The sequence below is a fragment of the Mytilus trossulus genome, chromosome 9 (assembly GCF_036588685.1).
Source record: "Mytilus trossulus isolate FHL-02 chromosome 9, PNRI_Mtr1.1.1.hap1, whole genome shotgun sequence".
NCBI lineage: Eukaryota > Metazoa > Mollusca > Bivalvia > Mytilida > Mytilidae > Mytilus > Mytilus trossulus.
Window position 1 is genome coordinate 921035 of NC_086381.1, and position 17650 is coordinate 938684.

The 17650-nt window shown below is 31.4% G+C and overlaps 1 protein-coding gene and 1 long non-coding RNA gene across 2 annotated transcripts; both read left to right on the forward strand.

Annotated features, from left to right (window-relative positions):
- Nucleotides 1-4228: 4228 nt before the first annotated feature.
- LOC134683472 (uncharacterized) lies at nucleotides 4229-6904 on the forward strand. Its single transcript, XR_010101031.1, has 3 exons — nucleotides 4229-4331; nucleotides 5636-5711; nucleotides 6773-6904. It is a non-coding gene; the product is annotated as an uncharacterized LOC134683472 (long non-coding RNA).
- A 236-nt stretch (nucleotides 6905-7140) lies between these two features.
- Nucleotides 7141-13468, forward strand: LOC134683534 (MAM domain-containing glycosylphosphatidylinositol anchor protein 1-like). The gene is made up of 6 exons (XM_063542845.1): nucleotides 7141-7153; nucleotides 7701-7801; nucleotides 9127-9256; nucleotides 10189-10373; nucleotides 11322-11400; nucleotides 13304-13468. Exons 1-6 carry the CDS (start codon nucleotides 7141-7143, stop codon nucleotides 13309-13311), a joined length of 516 nt encoding a protein of 171 aa, XP_063398915.1. The 3' UTR covers nucleotides 13312-13468.
- Nucleotides 13469-17650: the final 4182 nt, after the last annotated feature.

Below are 17650 nucleotides of genomic sequence, written 5' to 3' on the forward strand. Positions count from 1 at the left end.
TCATAGCTTCGATAAACAGCAGGTTCTATGTATATGTTCCGGACCATATGAGTATTTGGACCATACGCGTATGGTCATGACCATATGGGTATATACTCATATGGTCCGACCATACGCGTATGGTCCGACCGTACGCGTATGGTCGGGGTAATTAACACTCTGTTACAATTTACTTTGAATACGTCTCAACTCTTCATATGGTATGACTGTTCATTAAATTAACGCTATCAGATCTATAGGTAATTGTATATTAATTTATATAATCATAACAAAAAGATTAGCTAAAAAAAATAGAAGTTTCAAATAGTTAATTTTATTTACTTGTCAAAACTATAATAAACACATTTAATACCAATGGTCATTGTCGATGGTCATTACCGATGGTTATTACCGATTTGTTATAACGAGTGAATGGCAATATGTCGACTTAAAAAAATATTTCAAAAAATTTCTTAATGAACTGTTACACAAGAAGTCAATTGAAAGTAACACATTTTATTTAAGTTGTCTTGTGAATATGGTGTATTGCAGTCGTGTTACGATATTTGAGATCTAGAGCTTCTTAAAATATCGTAGATATATCGGAATGGCCCAAGACCTCGGTATCACTGTATGCAGCTGCAAAAAGGCTAACTTTTCATTCGCAAACAAAAGATGTAAATGAAAAGGATCGTGCACAACAAGGACTAGTAAATGGAAAAAAGCTATGATACCGTGTCGAAGTAACTGTCACCTCAAGCCTACATACAAGAATGTAATTAGCGATGAAACTATCTAGGGCATCAATATTTAATTTTTACGTAGTCTTTGCATTATAAAATTAATACATTTCATGTAACCATCATTGCTTTTTTAGATATTTTTTGTATTGATACGTCTATAATGTAATTTGAAAAAATACCTATATGGTCCAAATACTCATATGTTCCGGCCATACGCGTATGGTCCAAATACTCATAGGGTCCGGAACATATACAAGGACAACATATTATATTACTGAATAAAGGAAGGATCACATGATCAGAAATCTGTGGTCCATGTATGCTAGGACAACATATTATATTACTGAATAAAGGAAGGATCACATGATCAGAAATCTGTGGTCCATGTATGCTTGGACAGCATATTATATTACTGAATAAAGGAAGGATCACATGATCAGAAATCTTTGGTCCATGTATACTAGGACAACATATTATATTACTGAATAAAGGAAGGATCACATGATCAAAAATCTGTGTTCCATGTATGCTAGAACAACATACTATATTACTGAATAAAGGAAGGATCACATGATCAGAAATCTGTGTTCCATGTATGCTAGGACAACATATTATATTACTGAATAAAGGAAGGATCACATGATCAGAAATCTGTGGTCCATGTATGCTAGGACAACATTTTATATTACTGAATAAAGGAAGGATCACATGATCAGAAATCTGTGTTCCATGTATGCTAGGACAACATATTATATTACTGAATAAAAGGAAGGCTCACATGATCAGAAATCTGTGGTCCATGTATGCTAGGACAACATATTATATTACTTAATAAAGGAAGGATCACATGATCAGAAATCTGTGGTCCATGTATGCTAGGACAACATATTATATTACTGAATAAAGGAAGGATGACATGATCAGAAATCTGTGGTCCATTAATTGTATCATCGACAGATAATTTTACCAAAAGTAAGTAAAGAAGTATTAAAATAATGTATAATTAGTTATCAAAGGTACCAGGATTAAAATTTAGTAGGCCAGACGGACGTTTCGTCTACATAAGACTCATCAGTGACGCTCATATCAAAATATATATAAAGCCAAACAAGTACAAAGTTGAAGAGCCCTGAGGATCCAAAATTCCAAAAAGTTGTGCCAAATACGGCTAAGGTAGAAATACTACGTATACTAATTTGAAGGTAACCTATTATATTTGAAGAACGAACAAAAAATATAAAGTGTGAATTTTGGCGAGTGGTAAAGTAATATCAATTGTAAATAAAATTCAGCTGATTGCAAAAACATTTCGAATAACAAATGTACTAATGTCACGAATAAAAATATACCCGCTTATTCACAGAATCCATGGAAGACTGTGACCGTTCTCTGTAATGTAAAATTTAGGGAAACACCGGTTTATTACACATTTAATATATTCATATTTCATTCTAGACTAAACAGGAAATTAAATATTTGCACTTTATATAAAAATAAGAACAAATTGGTCTTCAACACAGATAGACAATTCAGCTTCCGTCGGAAGGCCTTAGCTGGCCCCTAAACAAAAAATATGTACTAGTAAGTTAAAAATGGACGTCGTGCGAAACTCAAAAGCATATAAATGATCCAAAATGATAAAAAAAAACTTTCAAGTAACAAAGACCAGAGGCTCCTTACTTGGAATAGTCGCACTTATGCGGCCGGGTTAAATATGTTTTGTGATCTCAATAAAAATGTAAAATGTTGCTGATAAAATCATAATCATTATGTTATTAAATATTCCCGATATTACAAATGTAACATCAAGAAGTACATAGTTTGATATAATCAATTTGATAACAGAAGAAAAACAAAGTATGTTACAAATCAATGTTGCATATCTAGTCAATATTCTTGAGTACTTTAATTAGCCTTGATTAGCAAATATAACCAAAACAAAAACTTTATATAGATACCAGGACAAACTGATATATAAATAATAGAAAGATCAAAGTTTCTTGAAACTATTTCTATATCTTTACAATACAAATTATTTGTATTGATGACTAAATATAGTTAAAGGATTATCACAACATCTATAAGTCATATCTATATGAATGTAAGGACAACGTATGATATAAACAAAGAACCTCAAGATCACTGCTTTAGAATTCTTTGGTCTATGCACTATATCTTCAAGAGATCAACACTTGTTTTTATTACAAACAAATATAAAGGGGGTATAACAAATTGTGTTATATAATGCGTTTAAAACTTATATTAAAGAACCACTATCAAACATGAAAAATTAAAAAATAATATAAAGTGTGACCTTTAGTGATTGCTTTATCAGATAATCTTGAACTTTTTTCTTATTTTGTTGTCGCTTTATTTAGCATTTAGAATACTGTAAATTCATTTTATTCGTTGGTAACCATTTTTCGTTGATTTCGTTGGTACATTGAAGCTACGAATTTAAATGTTCGACGATTTGCAAATTTCCTGTATGTTAAATGTATACTTTTGAAAAACCACGAAATCAAATATCCACGAAAATGCAAGTTTTCCAAATCATGAATCAAATACATGAATCCACAGTACATGTTTTTTTTATATATAAATCGATTCCACTGATTTAAATTTCATCCCGACACTGAAGCAATTTGCCGAATTAAAACAATTTACTAACAAAGGTCAAGGACGACAGTAATTTCGTCGTTTTTGAACATGTATATTGTAAAGTTTACATAAATGCCAGTGTATCACACATTTAAGATTTCACAATGAACCAAACATAACAAAAAATATACCATTACATTGATATATGCGATATCATAACTAGAATCAACTTAGTCTAATCTTATCTAACAATATAGAAGTCATAGTTTGCTTAGTGGTCTAGGTAGTGACACTACTGCATCAATAGCCTTTTAAGAGTAAAGTTAAAACCTTAACGTGCCAGCTGGTCAAGCCACGAAGAATAAAAAATTACGTAACTCTGAAGTCAATACTTTTTTTTTTTTATGTTTGCAGTTTTTACTAGACCGCACCAATTCCAGTAATTATGATACCCTTCCACTTCCCTTGATTGATATCCCCCAAACGATGCAAGATTTTTTTCAAAATCTTTATATATGTTTCAATTTAGCATTACCTTTAAATCAAACAGAAAAAAATGAGTCCAAAACAAAATTCAGGAAAAAAGTTGACTATTTTAGTTATCTCCACGTTTAGACATGCACCGGAAACTGGAGTTGTAATACAAGACTATTACCTAAAACGTAAAATTTGGTACAATTTTATTCACATTTTGTGGATTTAAAAAAAATACATACTCTAATATTGTCTTCCTGGTTTGAAAGACTACACATACAGGTAAAAATTGGCCGATGTGAAAATATGTGAAGATGTGAATATGATTTGCATAAGATTACAGATGTTGCACGCCCAAACAAATTTTTCCACATTCAGCAAAATTCAACAAAGCTAAACAACATATGTCACTAATTATTGTTAAACACCCACCGCATTCTTCGATTTGATAATTTTATTGCATCTGCTATTTAAGTAGCCACTTCATTTAAACAAGTTATCTTGTTGTCATTAGGTCTACTAATACAGATTGTGGTAAGTGTTCATTTATTTTCTTCAAAACAAAAAAACATCTGTCTGAAATTGTCAGCTTTTGTTGTTTGTTTAGATCTTTAGACACTGAAAACAAAAATATCCATTATGTAAATAAAGTAAGGTGATTGACACAATAAAAACTGTACTAAATCTTTTTATATACGCAATTGGCCCAGTGGGCCAAGTGCGTTTTTTCATCACTTGGCGCCGTAGCTCGTCCGTAGTCCGTCGTTGTTCGTCGTTAACTTTCACAAAAATCTTCTCCTGTTGAATCTACATTGCCAAATTTAACCAAAATTGGCTGTTATTCTCATTTTGGTTTCTTGTTTAAGTGCCAGTCTTTGTAAGAATCAGACAATTTAGGTAAAATTTGAAACATGATTAGAAAAAAACCACCGAGCTTATCATGCTCTTTAATACTAACCATTATCCTGAGTTAAAAAGTATAAGTCTTTCATTTGTGTGTGTCTGGTAATATCAAATAACTTGGTTAGAAAATAAGTTAGAATGATAGCAATGTACAGAGTTATCTCCCCTTATTCGTGCATTTCTAGTGCATATCAACCAAATTGTATCTTCTATTACCAGAACAGAAAATAGAAATGAATGTTGATTTTGTGCATAACTACATATTATAAACTGAAATCAATTTCAAATTGGATTGTTTTTTTTTGTCACATTTTCACAACTGCCTGATTCTTACGCAGACTGGCACTTAAATATGTGTCCAATGACCCGCCAATACACTTTCAATGAGTAATTTGATTGTTAAAAACTAGTTTTAATAAAAAAAAAAGCAGATATGGTATGATTGACAACGAGAAAATGATCCATAATTGTTTTAATGAATGGATTTTAGCAATTACGCAACTTTACGGAGCGGCTATACAACACCCCGATATTAATTGATCACATTTGAATATCAACATATATGGGTTAAATAAAAGAACAAGGGGTAGGTAGAGAAAAAAAGAAATTTAATTCTGAAATAATCCTGCAACATTATATTTGAAATTGAGAAAGAAAAAAAAACCACATACAGGCATTAAAGTATTTGACAAAAAAAAAAATATTGCAATGTCTTGTTTAAGCAATGAGAAATATAAAGGATAAATAGGTGCCTTTATAGAAAAAAAACAATGTCTGTTCGGCTGTTTATTGGTGACTTCAAAGTTGTGTTTTAACATATTTTAGAAGCTTGAATTTGCAAACAAAAATTATCATATGATGCATACAAGTAAAAAAAAACTTGCTACTAAATATGAAGCAATATATAATCGGTGTTTACAAATTTTCTGTTTTAGTAATACAGTATCATGATGAAATTTTGTTGTTTGATTGTAACCATCTTCTGCGCAATTCGAGTTTCTAATTGCGGAAGTAAGTAATAGTTTATGTCAATTAATAAAAGGGTGGGTGTTATAACTCATACACTTTATAAAAACGAATATGTGGTATGATTGCCAACGAGACAACTCTCACAAGAGACCAAATGATACAGACATGAACATCCATAGGTCACTGTACAGCCTTCAACAATGTGCTACCATGCTCACTTAATTACCAAATGACTAAACAAGATGTATGGACTGTTTTTTTGTCTGCCAAAAAGTAATTTTGTGACAGGTTCACTACTTGGGGCGACGGTCAAAACCAGCCCGCCTGCAGGTTAAGTTGAATCTGATTTCACAGCAATACATAATTCTATTTATGTGCACGTTAATTTAATTCATTAGACTTGTATACAATAAAGGTGAGAAGACATCTAAAGTAGAATACAAAACAAAAGTCTTCAAGTGTTGATGTTTGAAGACACAATAGGAAAATGCACATAAGCGTAGCTGAAGGTGAAACTCGCTTTCTTATTTCGTTTGTGGTGTCCTAGTGGGTTGTCGTAAATGCATGGAAGGTGTCCGTTGTTAGTCTGCGGTTTACATGTTCTAGTGTACTATTATATTATCTATTGATATTTTTCTATGTGTTTATGTCGATATAAGTTTGTTACCTGGATTTGTATTTGCTCATGTAATGACTATTGTACAGTGATGAACTACTGTTGCCTTTATTTAGTTACCGGTATCTCGAAGTGGGGTATTCTGAAACTGTTGAACGAATGTTTCCTTCAATCAAATTCAATTAAAAAAACCCAACGTAATTCAATGTTTCTTTCAATTAATCAATTAATTTATCACAATAAAATGTTGTTTACATGAAGAATTCATCTTATAGTTAAAAAACAAAATCGGTATAGTGAGATTTTGTTTTCAATCGATATGAACTTTTTGTTCCTTTTTTTAAAGTCATTACTGCAATGACGAATTTACTTAAAGATAATGACACAAGAATCCAGTTTATGTCCTAAAAAATGCTAATTTCTTATGGTATAATGCAGAGTTTCGAGCTTTCAATGACACATTATATTTAAGTACTGTACTATTTAGGACTCACTGGAATTTGTCTGAAATCCAATGGTAAATGTGCAAGAAAAGGTGTTGCTTGTGATGATGCGTTTGGTGAAGGATGGATAGACCAGGGAAAATGTTGTAATGATAGACCATGTTGTATATATAAATGTCCAAGTAAGTTAACACAGAAAACATACGATAGCTCTGGTCCCTTCTATTCAAGTCAAACATAGGCATGTACTGGAAAAAAAAATCAAGCTGTAAATTAAATTTAACAATGTCATATTGTAAGCAACTTGTAGGATAGTTTGTTGGTGTCCTCAAATTCCAAGAACACTAATGAAAGCGAGTAGTTCACGTATTTGTGAATTAAATTGGGTGATCATTAAGGATACACCGGAAGAATGATATCAAACTGTAAGAAGTTATTTTTTCAATTTCTGCTAAGTTTGGGGATTACAACCTGTAATTTTATATAATATTTTACCGGTTTTTTTTAACAATAACGATTTTAACACATCGCGATTTGATTTATGTGATCTGAAAAAAAAAATCAGAAATGCAATCATTTAGTAACTCGTCCTAAAAACGTCTACCTCAGTGCAGCCTTGCTTACATGCCATTTTTTTTACATGATTCCAATGACCGATTTCATCCCGTTCTTTGTTTTTCAATCTACAGTTACACGTCTGCAGCTCATTTGTTTTTTGTTTGTGTTTTTTGTGTGGTGTTGCTGTGCAAGTATTTACTTTGTGTCATGAAAAGATGCCAAATATCATTTTTTTCGTTTTTTCTAATAATGAATTATTAGTTTCAATTATATCGAAATAAATAAAAACAAACTAAAACAAAACAATAAGATAACTGTGAGGAGAAAGCTATCAGAACGAAAACCACGACTTAATTTTAAAGTTTAATAGAATTATTCCATTTTCATTCATAATCTATATTTATTTTTGCACAGATTTATGTACAAGTGCAAACTACAGCTGTGGATTCGAGACTCCAGGATGTGTTTTTCAGTTTGTTACCCCTATTAGTGATTATGTATGGTTATATAATACTGTAAGTTTTACTACAAGTTCTGCATTCTACAAAAAAAAAAAAACAAAAAAAAAACAGTTCGATATACGACCAGTGATAGATGACAAGGATAGTTTGTTAAGAGAATCTGACGATATCAAAATAAGTATTTAAACTCAAAAAGCGAACACACAAAATCTTTTTTTAACATGACGACCTACTTATGTCATCCAGTAAAATCAAAGTATAGATATGTTTAGTGCAGATGCATGAACAAACAAAATTGACTATTCCGACTAACAACCCTTTTAAACGCCCTACTTTTTATTCGGTTACAAAAAATAAAATGAGTTTGTAAAAAAAGAATTTGGGGATTTTATTTCTACAAACGTTGGCATTTTTTATAAAATTATGAAATTAGACAACAATTGAATAAATTAGACCCTAGGCGAACAGGTAGTAGGCGAACAGCTACAAGGGCGAACGTGATTCTGGGCAAACAGACCCAGATTCCTGAATACACGATTATTTGTTCAGATGAGTTCATAATTAGTATTAAATGCCTATTCTTTCAAACATTGTTGGGTTGATGAAGCTAAATAACATTTCATTTTATAATTCATATGAATGTGTTACACTCAATACAATTATTAAGTGCAAATAATGAAAACTCTTATTTGAAATACGGGGGTAAAATGGAACAGCTCAACATAACCATCTGTATACGGCTTTCACAGTTGATAGAATGTCCCTTTGAATCGGAATAATTCATGGCAGCCGTACATTTGTTTCCATTTAATCATGGATTTGGCATTTATATTCGTATTTTCTAGCTCGCTAACACTATGAATAAAATGATCGAATATAAATGCTACATCCACTTCTAAAAAAAAAAAAATCTTAATTATATTGCCTGTCCTACGTATTCATGTCTACATTTTCCAATAGCCGAGTTTCAGAAGAACACACGTTAAACTCAGTTTATTTCGTAAATATATGATTTAATACCATGTTTATTCGCATTTTTTTTTAATTAAAGGCACTTACAACATCTAGTATTATCTCTCTTATAACGTAGTTGAAAAAGAAATAATCATTGCAATATCTACACGAGACAAAAATATCATTAAATAAATAAAAATATATACAAATTTAAAACTAGCTACATGATTGCATCTATGTGTATTAACTTTTGTTGTATCATCGGATTGGTATTACTTAAACAAAAGTCTATTTATCGATTTACCATTTTTAACGTCTATGTTCTCACTATGAAAACGATGTTTTTCTCTTTAGTTCACGTTTTAAACCTTAAACACGACAAACGGAAATATAACTGTTGATAAGGTTTAAACTTGATGTTTCAGGGTCCGACAAATACGGGGGGAACTGGGCCCTCAGGAGCAGCCGAGGGAAGAATTTACCTATACACAGAGGCCAATAATGGGAAAAAAGGAGATACAGCTATACTCACAACAGAAGCTGCTAACTTACCAGGTATCTTCATAAGTTCATTTATTCAGAAATGGCGTTCTTTTAAAATTATGTTTACAAATAAAATGACTTACTAGAAGAAGGTACTTCCAGACTTGAAGGTATATACATGACTTCAGCAATGTCAGAACTGAGCGAAAGCCAAACCGTAATCTCATGATTTTCAAGGTCGATAAAAGTTGAAGTTATTTACTTTGTGGATATCAACTTTCGAGATTTCTGACAAAATATCGTTTCTACCAGAGGATCCTGATGTGTAGATTAATAATAAACACGATTGAAATTACCTTGAAATACGTTTTTTCACTGGGAAGGTATTGTCATGACTTGAAATAGCAAACTAAATCATCCCAAATGATATAAAATATCAAAGGTTTGTTAGTATTTGTCAGGGTTTGGTTGATAGACTCAAGGTGAGTTAGATAACAAGGAGAACTATAAAATGGCATTATGTCACTGATAAACTATACACAATATTTCCCCTCCCAGAAAATGCAAGTTTTCATGATAATGTTTATCCTTTACCGTTCTAATCAAAATATATTTTCTTTCCTGAAGTGTTTAGGTGTAAAACCACTATGAATTTCTCCTATTAGTCTTCTTTAAATTTGCATATCGTCACACAAATATGAAGTAGAAGAACTATGTCTTTTTGAACTGGTGAATTATTAAACATATGAATTGTATCTTTCTTTATTATTTGGTTACAACTTATTACGGCTATCGTAATGTTGGTTCATAACACATAAGCGATTTGTACGAATCGCAAATACTGAATCAGAATATATCAATGTAGTATCAGTCAATAAAATAAATGATGAGACAAATAAGAAAACTAGAATTCCAAATAATTCTTGCATTCTTGTCAGCAGACATCTCAATTCTAACTGAAATAGATTTCTTGATAGCATTTTGATTATAACCTTTATTTGCAGCTTGTCCTTATTGTCTGTCCTTCAAGTACCACATGATGGGGCCTGAAGCTGGATCATTAGAAATTTGTGTTGGAGAGAAAGGATTACCCTATGGAAGAAAATGGGAATACATAGGAGGATTAAGCCTTTCTCACGATGATTGGCAAAAGGTTACTCTAAACATTCCACAATATTGTAATCCTGTAGTAAGTATAACTATAAATTCATTTATGTTCTTTAGTACCAATTTTGGGGGATTAAGGAAAACTGAAACGTTCGTGAATATATCATCTCGTTGTTTTATAGAAGTCTGAATACAAGCTTATGGAAAATTTGTAATTTGTTGAACATTTAAATTCGTGATTCCCGTGTACCCTGTAAATCCACGAAGATTTGACGAAAAAATACGTATCCATTGTAAATTGATCATATATCCAAATGAAGCTGCAATAGTAAATGTGGTTGTACAATAACTAGATTAGCCGGTCGTAAGTTAAATAAAATAACACCGAAATATTGAAAGTGAATCATATGACAGTATGAACTTACCTTTTGTTTTGCGGCAGACACTTTGTAAAAGAATCACCTAGAACTTCATGAATCATTTGTACTCATTTTTTTGATCTTTAGAATTTGAAGTATCTGAGTACACACTGTCCAGCATAAAACTACGCAATGCAGCACACAAAAAAACCCATCAAAAAGCACGTTTTCCAAGTGAATACAATAAGGAAATATATCTGAAAAATGAGTTCGATTAGGTTGGGATATTCGTCTTATTTGTAAGCAACTTATTTAAAATACGATTTTTACAGAAATAATTAAAAAGTTTCCTTCTTTACCCCTTCGATTTGATTTCCACTATTATATCATGTATACAGTCAGTAGGTGTACTCTATTATTCATTGGCTGTTGTTTATTGGTTTGGTTCATATCATTTCTCGTTTCTCTTCTTTTTAATAAATATAAGACCAGTAGTTTTTCTGCATAGAATGAAATTTACGCTAATTAATTTGGGGCCGTTTCTCGTGTACTGTACGTAAAACACTATCAAGTATGAATAATTTAAGTAAAAAAAAGGATAAGGAAAAAAAGAAGGAGGTCGACTTTTCTTGCCAATACTATTTTGAGAAATTTTTGTTTTCTTTTTTTAGTTCACCATAATGAGTACCAAAAATGGAACAATTGGTGATGTTGCCATTGATGATATTATCCTCAGAACTGGTGTATGTGGTAAGTATATCCATGATATATTCTTCTTAGAACTGGTGCATGTGGTAAGTATATCCATTGATGATATTCTTCTCAGAACTGGTGCATGTGGTAAGTATATCCATGAGATATTCTCCTCAGAACTGGTGCATGTGGTAAGTATATCCATTGATGATATTCTCCTCAGAACTGGTGCATGTGGTAAGTATATCCATTGATGATATTGTCCTCAGAACTGGTGCATGTGGTAAGTATATACATGAGATATTTCCTAATTAATATTTAGCTTACAATTCGCAATCAAATATATCATTTTTATTTAATAGAGAGAGGCGACTTTAATTCAATTATGTGTCTAGAAGTTAAGATTGTTGACCTTTTAAACTAAAAATCTTAGCGCGCAGGGTTTTTGTTTCTTGTACAAATATTTGAAAATAAGATTTTGGATGAAAAAAAAATGTCTCCAGATTTAGCATTTCAAATTGGTCTAAGTCTTATTCTTCAGCACATGTATTGTTCATACAAAAGTTTGAAATGTGTCTCTACATTTGGTAAACATTATTCGAAATATCGATCATCAAAATATCTGATACTTTCAAAGCGTCATGAGGGAAATAAATTGATATTTAGACAAGATAACATAGAAAATGAAAAATGTTTAGGAGACCACGACCCGACCAAGAATGGTCAAAAGTCGAAGGCCACAAATGAGTCTTCAACACAGCGAGAGAATACCGCACCGGAGGTGGTCATAAGATGGTCCCTATAAATGAAGTAATATTAAAAAACCCATGCAAGACAAACAAAAGCCAGTCGCTCCTGACTGTATGATTTTGACTGTCCCTTTAGTATCGTTTGTCCCTCGTATAGGACAGGCTCAAAATGTAAAGGGATAAAACATATTTTGTGAGATCTCAACCCTCACCCTATAATCTAGCCAATGAAAAATTAAAAAAAAATAGCAATAGACTTGTTTGATCACAATAGTAATGTGCACATATGATTGTAAGCAAAAAAATCAAGTTGGGGTTATTCATGGCGGCCATAGATTTCTCTGTATCCTTGTCCGTGTATATTTCCGATCATTCGTTTTTCGTTTTGAAATATAAAAAAAAACAAAATAAAAACAAAACCAAAGTGTTTTAATTTTTCGTTTTGGATTTCTTTAATACCGAAACGAAAATCAAAAGTGTTTTCGATTTTTCATTTTTGATTTCTCCAAAACCCAAATTGGAAAAGGAAAGGGTTTGTTTTCGTTTTTAATTTTTCAAAAAAAAAAACTTATGAATATCAAGAGTTTTTGTTTTTTGTACCTGATATTTCATAACGAAAGACGAATGAACGCATAAACACGGACCGTTAACCCCGACTTTTCTTTTCTACTTTTATGACATATAGTTTCAAAAATTACTATCTGAAAATGTTATTGAATCCTTGATATATATTTTCATAATTTTTTTTTAAATACTGCCAACATTACATGTTTAAAAGTCTAGAGGGAATTATTTCCCGCCCAATTTTTTAAGGCTTATTTCTCGAAAACAAGTAAACGGGTCCTTTATTTGTTCTGCTTTTTTAGTTCCTTTATTTATATACCATTAATTTATAAAAAGTTTTTGAAACAGAATAGCGAATATCCTTGTGAATATACACTTCTTCTTTCTTCTACTAGAAAACAACTGTTGAAAACAAGTCATCTCATGTATACATACCTTTAAAGCTTCCTGTTCGGTGCGAGTTAAGGCTCCATGTCAAAGGCCGTCCTTTGACCTTTTATGGTTAACTTTTACAAATTAGGATAGAGGGTTGTCTCATTAGCCTTCATACCACATCTTATTATATCTAAATAGTGTATGTCAAATATCATGTAAGTTCCTAAGCGAAAAATAGGGAGATTATTGCAATTTTCCTCTTTCTTTTTCAGATGCTTGAGAGTACACAGACAAAAAGAGAAGACATAATAATAATTGGATATTGACAGTTAATAACAAATAACACTGATCTTGTTATATTTAAAACATTGTGTTATTTTGTAACATTGAACATGATATATTGAAACCATGGAATTAAAATTAAAAGAACTTATTCAACAAAACTTACCTTCTATCTTTGATAAACGAAAAGCTTATTTTAATAGGGTTTGTGTCGCTCAGTCTTCAGTGTGCTATGTTGTGTATTGTGTTCTATTATTTGACTGTTTGTATTTTTCTTTTTTAACTATGGAGTTTATCTATGAGTTTGACTGTTTCTCTGGTATCTTTCGACCCTCTTTTATCTTTATCATTTAACACAATTGGCATGTTCTTTGTGAATTGTAGTAATGTCAGCAGCTATAGTATCGTAAATGCAAATAAAATTCAGAATCTGTTAGAATTCCGTTTTTTTTCTTTCGAAAAGCAAGTAATTAATATAAAAACCAAACACACAAAAATAAATTGAATGCAAAATAAAATACTTCTGATCAGTATCTAATAAGTAGCAGATTGCTCGTTAAGATTGGAGGATTTTATCAACGTAATCAATCATGAATACATCATTATATAACTCACTTTTTTCTGATTTTCTGATCAATGCCGTCCATAGTTTTCCTAATCGAATTGTTTCATATTTTTCATGTCGGGGCCTTTTATTGGCGATAATACAGTGTTGTATTTCCTCTCAATTGAAGGCGTATGCTTGCCTATAATTGCTGACAAGCACGTCATATGGTCTTTAGTTGATAGTTGTCACATTGGATATTATACAACATCTCCTTGTTTCTATGTTACAATATCTTTCTTGATGAGGTTACTGCTCATAATAATTCGGTCTAAAACAATTGAATGGCAACATATGTATGACACCTTGGTAACATCATAATTGAACTTTACAAAAGTGTAAAGGTAAGCTAGCCTATAGCTTCTACATATATATTGATAACAGTTAGGCAAAAATCTACATAGCTCTAAGTAGCCGCTACGATATTGAACGCTACCTAGTACATGATTGAAAAAAGCAGTGGCATTTTTATGACGTAACACGAACCGCATATATTACTATCAACGTGATATTAATTGTTATAATTGGTAACATTTCTATATCACACACTTACATTACCATGTGTACTGTTTACATTGTAAATATATTAGTACCTCTGGTTTATAACTGATTTTTAGGATAGCACATCTTCTGACAATACTCAGATTTATCTTGGATATAGTGTTATGCTATATATACATGTGTTATCGTTCAGAGCAGGCTTTGGTAAAATTCATGGTTGTATTAATCCATGAATCTGAAGACATTTTCCTAATATAAAGTTTATAAAATCCATCGCAAAAAATGCAACTAATGTCTGTACTTAGACTGCAACTTGTTGTTTTAACATCTTTTGTAGTATTAATTTAAAAGAATAATAAACAGAATATTACAAGACATCTTTAAAACAGTCCCTTACTGGCATCGTAATATGATATACTCAAAATGAAATATCAAAACGTCAGATAAATCCTTGGGTTCAAATACCCGGCTTTGAGCGTTCTGGCTGTATATTAATTAAAAAAATCGCTTCGGACGCATTTAATTTATAACATGTTATTTTAATATTTTAAAACATATGATTGAGCTGGTTCAGGATTAATGTTGACTTGGATTAGTGCGTGGTGTTTCGATGAGTTTACATATCTACACTAGGAAAAGGGTTGCAATCTGATGCGTTTTTTTGTATGTTTCCAGTTCAGTGTTTGTGTTGTTCCGTTGTTTTTACCATATAATAAAATACTACTGTTGCCATTATTAGCGTCTTAAAAAGCTTTTTAAAAATGTATTAGAAGGAATAAAAAATACGTTTGATGATTCTTTGGATATTTAAACGGACAAATTATTTTGTTTAAAAAAAGTAAAATAATAAAAAATACCAGAACTCTAAGGGAAATTCGAATCGGAAGTCCTAAGTTTATAAAATGGAAAAATCAAAAGCTGAAACACAAAGGTAGATATCAGATCTTTTTTTTATATTTCTTATTATTCATACGAGCGACACGTGATACACATATCGGTTAATAAAAGGGATTATTTCACTTTCAACTTCCTTAAGTTTATTTCATTGCTGTGTCACCCCATACCAAATCTTTGTACATGGAATAACCGTGTACATGTGATTTACCGATTGGGAAAATTTAATATGAATTGTTATCTTCCGAAATTTACATCGTTGAAACCGTAGGCTTTTTTTTTCAAAAAATATTAACTGATTAGAAGTACAGGTATAGCAATCATATTACAGCTCGTTTTTATATAGCAAACCACGTATGCACAATGATGAATTATAAGTTTCATTTCATGTTTGTTTTTTTTTCGTCGCTTTTTTTCTTCAATTTATTCACTAGTAATTAATTCTTCAATTACTTTTATCATTCATTGTATTTTAATTTTATTTTCCCCTTTTTTTTGTAATTTAACAACTATGTCAATTTATTTAGCATGACTCGGTACTTCAACAAAAGTAAAATCACAAAAAAACTGAACCCCAAAGAAAATTCAAAATGAAAATTCCATAATCAAATGGCAAAATCAAAAACACATCGATCAAATGGATGACTACTGTTATATTCCTTACTTGGTACAGGCATCGATCAAATGGATGACAACTGTTATATTCCTTACTTGGTACAGGAATGACAACTGTTATATTCCTAACTTGGTACAGGCATTAATGGATGACAACTGTTATATTCCTAACTTGGTACAGGAATGACAACTGTTATATTCCTTACTTGGTACAGGCATTTTCTGTCGTAGAGACAACTGTTATATTCCTTACTTGGTACAGGCATTTTCTGTCGTAGAAAAATGGTTGATTTAACCTGGTTTTCTAGCTTGTCTAACCTTTTATTTGTATGACAGGCAAATTCAATTCCATTACATTGACAACGATGAGTGAACAAGGCAAACAGACGTAATAGGTACAAATGTAAAAAAGACGTTTAGCAGTCTACTTTGTGTTATAATCTGATACATCTTAATAATAAACAAATGTGTAATAAAGAAACGCAAAAAGGCAAAGCATAGATATTAAAAATTCGTTTTTTATTGATGCGTGCAAAAAAACTGTCATTAAATGACTGTGTTTAAATGTGTAACTAAAAAAACATATCTGTATATGATGAAATACGATATCAACAACGGGGAATAACTTAAGATCGAGTACTTAAAGAAATGTAATTCAGATATCAGGTCACAATATGGAGGGGATTATACTGTATTCAGTATTATATATTATCATCATCTGTAATGCATTCGTACATGCATCAGTCTGTGATATCAAATTTGAATTAAGGGAAAATGAAGAAGTAAAAATAGCAGATTGTAAAAACAAAGGACTGACTGTTATACCTCAGGATTTACCGGGAGATATTAAAATTTTAGATATGAGTTTTAATCTGCTACGAATGATTGAGAACAATTCTTTTGCTAATTATAAATACTTGCAAGAACTTTTTTTAAGACAAAATCGACTTGATTATTTGTCTAAAAACTCATTTCAAGGATTACATAAACTTACAATACTGGACATGTCTGAAAATATACTTAATCTATCTAACGTTTATTCTCAAGAACTGTTTCATCAAATTGAAAAATTAACGACATTGGATATCCGGAGTAATATGCCTCAACCAATAGAATTTGTTACAGATTATGATTATCCCGATTATGCATACGGTATTCTGATGGAGTTGTCGTTCTTAGGAATCGATATGATGCCTTTGCCACACTTTGGAAGTGGATTCGGTCAAATGACCACTCTGAAAGAATTACACTTCGACTCATGTTATTTAGTACACTTGTCGAATGGAACCTTTCACAGATTTTTATCTTCTGTTGAACTGCTTACTCTCAGACATTGTCGGTTACACTTTGTTTTTACAGAATATAGCGCATTGTTACCGTTTCCAAACCTTCGTGTTTTAGATTTTTCTGGAACGTTAATGCATCTGAAGCACGCTTTGCAGCTGTTACACCCATACCGTTTTAAAAATATTACGACAATAAACTTCGGTCATGTGAGTGACGTGAGTATTGACAGGTTTGTTATCCCGTATGTTCTGACAATTACAGTGGATATGATGAAGAACCTGAAAACAATGTGTGTAGAAAATCTAGATTTATCAGAAAATGGAATTGTAGATTATGAGCCTGGATCTTTGTTTTCCTTCGTTCACTCGGAATGTTTACGACATTATCTCCTTTAAAGGGAACAGGTTTTTGCTTTTTAGCGAGAAGAATCTAAAGG